The sequence below is a fragment of the Myotis davidii genome, unplaced genomic scaffold, assembly GCF_000327345.1.
Source record: "Myotis davidii unplaced genomic scaffold, ASM32734v1 scaffold495, whole genome shotgun sequence".
NCBI classification, from domain to species: domain Eukaryota; kingdom Metazoa; phylum Chordata; class Mammalia; order Chiroptera; family Vespertilionidae; genus Myotis; species Myotis davidii.
In genome coordinates, this window is record NW_006286239.1 from 233,774 (window position 1) to 241,689 (window position 7,916).

At 34.9% G+C, this 7,916-nt stretch overlaps 1 protein-coding gene across 1 annotated transcript in view; it reads right to left on the bottom strand.

Moving 5' to 3' along the window:
* The window catches only part of TRPC1 (transient receptor potential cation channel subfamily C member 1), a gene marked incomplete at its 5' end in the record, with an annotated part of 170,680 nt that overhangs the window by 162,436 nt on the left and 328 nt on the right, over window positions 1–7,916 (bottom strand). The window contains one exon of the mRNA XM_006757507.2: window positions 2,959–3,113. Within this exon, the coding sequence (XP_006757570.1) occupies window positions 2,959–3,113 (155 nt within the window). The remainder of the gene's footprint in view (window positions 1–2,958; window positions 3,114–7,916) is intronic.

Here is a 7,916-nt window from a genome sequence, read left to right on the forward strand (position 1 = left end):
ACTAAGCCATCACTAGGACATCCCCTGAGGGCTCCCAGTATGTGAGAGAGGGCAGGCTGGGCTGAGGGACCCCCCCACCCAGTGCAGGAATTTCATGCACCAGGCCCCTAGTCTTTCATAAAACCCAAATTCCTTAGCTTGGCCATCAGACCATTTTCATCAGTTTCCTTTTAGCTGTTTTTCCAGATACTTCACACTACTATCCACCCCAAATATTTTGTTTAAACAGGTGAAATCAATTCACTGTCTTGAGGATACACATTGCACATGTCTTTATTTACTTAACTAATTCTTGTCCACATCCCCTGTTCCTGACCTATCTACACATTTGAGAGTAATTTTAAATACTCGGTAAAAAGCATGGACTCTGGAGCCAGAACCTGGGTTCAAGTTCCAGTTCTACCATTTAGACCAGGGGTCTTCAAACTACGGCCCGCACGCCACATGCAAATACAAATATTTTATTTGTTCCCGTTTTGTTTTTTTTACTTCAAAATAAGATATGTGCAGTGTGCACAGGAATTTGTTCATAGTTTTTTTTTAAAACTATAATCCGGCACTCCAACAGTCTGAGGGACAGTGAACTGGCCCCATTTAAAAAGTTTGAGGACCCCCTGATTTAGACAATGACTTTGGGCAAGTTATTTAACCTTTCTGTACCTCGGTTTCCTCCTTTATAAAATGGAGATTATACCAGTACATATCTGATAGGAATATTGTGAGGATTAAGGAAGCTGAATACATTAAAGGTTCTTGGCACACAGTACTATATACATATTAGTAATTATTAAGATTTCAAGGCTCAACTGACACTCTTCCAGTAAACGTTTAATAGCTCCAATCCACAGTGATCTTCTCTTTTCTATGTTTCTAACACATTTATTATAAACTACAAAAGTTTAAGTATAAAACAGGGTTTATCAATAGTGGCATTGTTGATATTTTAGGCCAGATAAATCTTTGTCGTGGAGGCTGTCCTGAGCATTGTAAGATGTTTAGCAGCATCTGTGGCCTCTACTCATCAAATGCCAGTAGTAATCCACTCCCTAGTTGTGAAACCAAATATGTCTCCATACATTGTCAAATGTCCCTGGAGGGGAAGGGGGATTATCCAGTTGAGAACCATAAGAGTAACACAACATAAAATATATGAAAACACTTAAAGTAATATACAATGTTCAAGTAGTATTACCCCTTAGCACTTATCAAATACACTTTTGTTTTTTTAAATGACTTGAAATTCATATGTATTTCCATTGTCCAATTACTTTTAATATCCTTTAATACAGAACTTATGTTTTATGTATTCATTTCTACAATCACACCCAATCAAAAGCCTTAGACACTTGTTGATTGATAGATAGGACATAGGTAACCTGAGACAGACACAATGAACTGAAGAGAGCATGAAAATTGCAGTCAGAAGATCAGATTATATCTTAGGTTTGGCCTTATTTTGGAACTTTGGGCAATACATTAAAGTCCATGAGCCTCAGTTTTCTGATCTATAAAATGAAACATCTATATAGGCTGGTTATGATGTTCAAATGTAATCAGGGGTGTGAAAAAACCATGTATACACTGCAGATTATATAGAGAGTCATATGTGTAAAAAGACAAAAATAATTATTATACGATAATACCTCCTTTATTAAGAATCATCCAGGACTTCCTTTATAACCTTATTTTCTATGCCTTTAAGTATTTCACTTTGAAATGTAAACTATTTTGATGGAAATTTTTTGCTTTTAATAGTACTGTATATATTCTTCCTTAAAACAATAGGCACTGAATATAATTTAGTTTTTCCTTACTGACTCTGGACCATTGTCATAAACATTAATTATTATTCTAACATATAGCTCCCTCAGGGATTACCATGTATGTAATGCTGTTGACCTCTTTAATAAATAGTCAGAGGCACTGGACTCTGTAGTCCTCATGCCCCTTCTGTTGCACTTCTCTCTATGGATTAGAAAACTAAATAATTAAGTTTGTTAAAGAAGAATCTAAAATTAACAAATATAGACTTTGAAGACGGGCTCCAGAAGTATTCCTCTGACCAAAGTTTGTATGTAAATATGTATATACAGAGACAGTGCCATGTTGTCCATATAACTAACCTATTTATATTTTTTTAAATCTTCTGAGTGCTTCCTGATGCCACTCAAATATATATACATATATATATATATATAATTAAGTTAAAGCTACAACAGAGCAATCGATCATACTATGTGAAAGAAAAAAAAAGCCAGAGTTCATGTGCTAAATCCCATACTAAGCAAATTAAAAAAAAAGAATATGATTAAATTTCTTTCAAAATCTCTTGACTGAATTCTTTCAAGACTTATATGCATCTCTGTTCTTCTACCCCAACTGATAAAGATATAAAAGGTCAGTATTTTCCAGTTAAAAAAATTCATTCACCTTTAGTTATAAGCAAACATTAAGTTTCAGGGAAAAAGGAAAATTTAATAAAACTTAAGAGAAAATCAAAGTCAAACTGAAAATTGCTTTGTGAGTCAGGAGCATTTTGTTCTTATGCTTGTAAATTATATGGGTCACAGAAAAATCTTTTCCCCTGACACTTCTAGAACACTTGATATATAATATTATGTACATATATATCATAATATAAATAAGAAAAACAAAGTCACCTTTAATAAGTCATGATAATTTTCTCTGTCAGATGTAAAACACATAAGGGAGAGGGGCGTAAAAGTTGGGAGAAAAAAATAAATCAAGTAAAAATATTATACTTTGAAAAATAGGCTTTAGATTTGTTTTTAGAACTTTTTATGGGTCAAAATCAATTTAAAAGTGAAAGAGAAGACAGAGAAAAGGGGGGGAAAGAAGATAGGGAGGGAGGCAGGAAGAGAGGGAACTATAAAGAAGAAAACATGGCACATCTAACAGAACTTAGAAGCTACAAAATAAAGTTATCTAGCCTTGTACCTGACAACCGTAGTCCAAAAGTAGCTGTAGTATATCCAAATTTTCATTTTCAATAGTTATTGTAACAGCATTTCTCCCAAGCACATCTACGCAATTTATGTTCAAGTCACCTGAACTGCTTTCCTCCAAAATCTTTTTAACCATATAATAGTCACCTAAATAACAAATACAAACACAATTTAACATTCATAACATATTAAAAGTGAATGACTGTAAAGAAAACTTAGCCTGTTAATTTAAAAGATTAAAACCTAAACTCATTTTTGTATATGGAAATATGCAAAAATCTGAATATTTCTTTGCTAAAAACTTCTATCTTGGTAAAATAATATGTACATCAGCTGCAAACATTGAAAGTTGCTAGTTTAAAATTCATAACTGAATGATAAGGAGAGAAACTTTTAGAAGATATTTAAAGCAATAAAGAATGTCCAAAAATACAGACTGGAAGCTAGAAAAATTATAAGCTTACAGTTTTACATCTCAAATACATACCCACATTTACTCATACATCAAAATAATTATGAGATCAAGTAATAAGCTCAGGATATTACGAAGACATTTTATATACTTTGGAAAAGCAGTGTTAACGTGTACTAGTATATGCTTAACAAAAAATGCCTGAAATTCCTCTCCTCTTCTCCCCACTTCCCCGCCCCCCACACCCTTATCTCATAAATGAAACTTTTTAGATTATATGACCAGGGAACACCCAACTCACAAAACTCTAAAGCAGGAGTGGAATTAATGCTGGTAGAGGCGAAAGTCAGAATATTTCAAAGTAAAATTTTAACCTGTCAAGTCATGCAGATTTCCTTCTGCCTAACTCTAGTCCACATCAAAACAGCTGACCAATGGGTAAAAATGAGAATAATGCCAAAGGTAATCATTTTCATGGAGGCCCCACTATATTTGTCTGCTGACCAACTAGTGCAGTAATAAGGGAAACAAATCAAGAGAAATGCTAATTAACTACACAAAGAAAGCAGAGTTTTGTTTCTTTTCACTTTACTTTTAAAATATAATATAAACCATTTTAAGTGACTTGCAAATACAGTTGTTCTTTAGACATCTATGAATTTTAAAAAAAAGCAAAACAACCACCACAAAAGAAAACTGCAGAAAAGAACAGAGTGAAAACCAGAGGAAAAAGAAATTATTTCATAATACAGAAAAAGTAAATCCTAAAACTTGACTAAATGAGTGAATTAAAAAAAAGTAACATTTGGGGGAGAAGGGGTAAAATTTCAAATAGATTTGCTATTATTATTATTTTTTAACCCTCGCCTGAGGATATGCTTTCACTTATTTCTAGAGAGAAAGGAAGATCGAGAGAAACATTGATCCTCGATCATCAAATCTGCAACCTAGGTATGTGCCCTGACCTGACTGGGAAATGAACCCACTACCTTTTTGGTGAATGGGACAATGTTCCAACAACTGAGCAACCCAAACAGGGAAAGTGGTATTATTTGAAATCAATGACTTTAAAGCCCCCCATGCATTTTGGAAGAAGTTGAACCATAATTTTCTTGATGCCACATTTCCTTAGTTACCTTAAGAATACTAATCACAAAAAGAAATATTTTCCTCATAGCACTACGAATAGACACTCATGCTCTATGGCAAAAACTTATCAAACACTTCAGAAAGTGAAACTTTTAGTCATAAGTTGAACTGATAGTGAACATACAGATAGACCAGTGAAAAGGAAGGAGAGAGATAAGAGATAGAAACATCAATGAGAGAGAAAAATCATTGATTGGCTGCCTCCTGCAGGATCCCCCACAGGGGATGGAGCTTGCAACCCCAGGCATGTGCCCTGATCTGGAATCCAACCAGTGACCTCTTGGTTGCTGGGTCAATGCTCAACAGCTGAGCTACATTGGCTAGGCTCTTTTCTAATTTTTTCTTTACTCCTTAATCTGTACATATCTTTCAAAGGCCCACTCATCCACTAACATACACATAATCACCTCATCTCCACAATAATTTTTTTAGGAATTTTTTATAAGTATAATGCATTATGAACATGTTGTACATGTAGAGTAAGACTGCTAAATGAAAAGGATAAAAAACATAGATGTTCTACAGTAGATTTGCTCTGGTGCTATTAAAGTTTTTTACTTTTATTGGATAAATTTGACCCACGGAAAGCAAGGTTTATAAAACATTCATAGAGAGCGAGTTTAATTTTCAACTAGTAAGTCCAAGTGTGAAGATGTCTTTTCTAACACAAATGATTTTCATTCATCCAACTAAAACTAGATCAATATAACATAGTGGTTAATAGTGCAGGCTCAAGATATATCCTAGTTCTACTTCTTAACTAATGCAACTTTAGGCAGAATAATTTTAAAATTCTGCTAAGTCTCATTTTTCTTATTTGTAAAATGGGGATAACAACAAATATATCTCATTGGGTTGTGAGGATGAAATGAGAGCATCTATAAAAAGTATATGCACTCTAACCCAAAGAGTTGTTTTAGCAAACAGTTGCCATTTGGTTTGATAAAAGCTCCAATGTAATAGTGGAAACTACAGCTACTTCAGGAAATTTCCTCTTGCAGATTTGGTTTGGGTGATACTAAAAGAGGTTTAACAATATTAGTGAATACAAACATGTAAAAAAATACTGCTGTAACTCCTATTTATTTTTTACATGTAAAATAATACCATAGTGTAAGAAATAAGCCATTTTCCTCAACCTAACCCAAGAGCTCATTTTAACATACCTGAAACAGAAAATACCTACTTACTCTCTCAATTTTTTTTACTTTATATGGGCAAAAAAAAGGATGCATATTTACTTTCTACCCACTCCCAAAAGCCAAATCTCTCCAATAATCTTAACAATCTTATAAAATGGAAAGCTGACAAAGATTACCAAGCTATTTCAACTGCACTACTGGACAGGCTACAAACATTAAACATTCTTTTGTTTTACCAGTAAATATGTCATGCAATAATCTTAATTACACACAACACACAAGTACTTACTCGAACCATATTCCTCAGTTTGACAGGAGCATCAAATTCCCTTTCTTGACATACTTTCTGTTTGCTTTAAAATAACCACAGCTCAGTAAGCTGGGGGACATGCAGCAGTGATTTACTCATTCTAGTACAACACAATCTTCCATTCCCTCTCTCAGAGAGTTTCTTTAGGGAAAAGAACTTATACAATCCACTCTAGTAATACTAAGCAATTTTACCTAATCCAAAATGATTTTTGTGAGGTTATAGTCATATATTATGCTTCTTTACATTTCCAAGACAATTCAAAGTTGTGTCCATGCCAGATTTTAAGGAATGTTTTCATATTATAGTTTAATACTATTACATAAGAACATAAAGTGGCTGACATAGGTGACCTTTATAAGTCAATGTTTTTGTAAAAGATTATGTAAATCAAATCCTACTTCTAAAGCAGTAAGAGGTCACTGACACTTATGAAAAATACCAGGTGGCTCAGTGGTTGAGCATTGACCTACGAACCAGGAAATCATGGTTCATTCCCAGTCAGGGCACATACCCTTGTTGTAGGCTCGATCTCCAGTGGGGGGTGTGCAGGAGGCAGCTTATGGATGATTCTCTCTCATCATTGATGTTTCTATCTATCTCTCCTCCCTCTCTCTCTGAAATCAATAAAAATATTTTTAAAAACTCCCACATACAAAATATCCTCTGAAGCTAATCTTTTCATAGTGTAAAACTGCCCTTTGAGTTTATGTTCTTCAAGTCTGCATGATCCTAAACTGAGTTTTCTAAATGAGCATAGCCATTGGAAGGTGTGAAAATTAACAAAGGGAAATCTTACTTGAAATAGTGTCAGGCCAGAGTGGGTGCTCATACGTAGTACCACAAGTCAAATTATAGGATGAATTGATTATCAATTACAGAACCCAAGAGAAAAATCCTCAACAGGAAAGAATCATCAATGGTAGGCCCCAACATAAAAGATGTACATTAGGTCTCCTACAAGAAATTGACAATCCCAGCAAATGAGAAATCATCCTGCTAGAATGTCAATTGACATTCCCAGCCAATGAGAAACCATCATCGCCCTTAACTCTCAATTTTTCCAATGAACTTTATTCAAAACTACCCTTCCCAACTTCCTTCTTCTCCATAAAACTTTCCTCTCCTTTCTTTGTTGACCTTGCCTATGGCTTTTGCTGTAACTTACTTGTCCTGAATTGCATTCCTTTGCTGTTCCCAAATAAACCCATTTTTGCTGGTAAAATAACTTATTTTTAGGTCAACAAAGGCAACCTGAATAAATGTAGAAAAATAAATTTTATAGTATTTCACATAGGAAGTAAAATTAGTCTTAGGGCAATCAATTTCCCATTCCATTTATTATATGCAACAAAAGAAAGCATGCTTGAGTGAAGAGACTTTATATGGCCATAAAAGTGATGAATCTTTTTTTTAAGAAAAATATTAAATATCGTCCACATTTTTGCCCTGTAATTATTTTGTACTACCTTTATTTCTCAAAGAAGGTTCAGAAGCAATAAATCTTCTCCAATAAAAAGCATGAACAAAGTTGTTCTGTAAATTTGGAGAAAGTTTGGGAATATTTCTTCAGTCCTGTCTGTCTCCACCTAGGATCTGACATGACAGTCACTGTACACCAAGGCACTGGGTGGCTGAACTTAAAATACTGTAACACAAGTAAGATTTTAATGAAGACGGGGAAAACAGGCGAGAGCCCACAAACACGAGGCACCTTAAGCAAGGTCATGGGATTTTCACACTAGACAAGCCCTTTGGGCTTTCAAACAGGAAAAAACGTAAGTCCCCAAAGAGACCGGGTCATTCGGGTAGTCAGCAGCAGAGGCAGGGCTAAAATCCTAGGGTCCGCGCCCCCACAGCGCTGCCTAAACACAGGACGCCAGCACGGGGACCGCGGCCAGCGCCTGGGCACAGCGGCCGCAGCAGGAGGGGCCGCG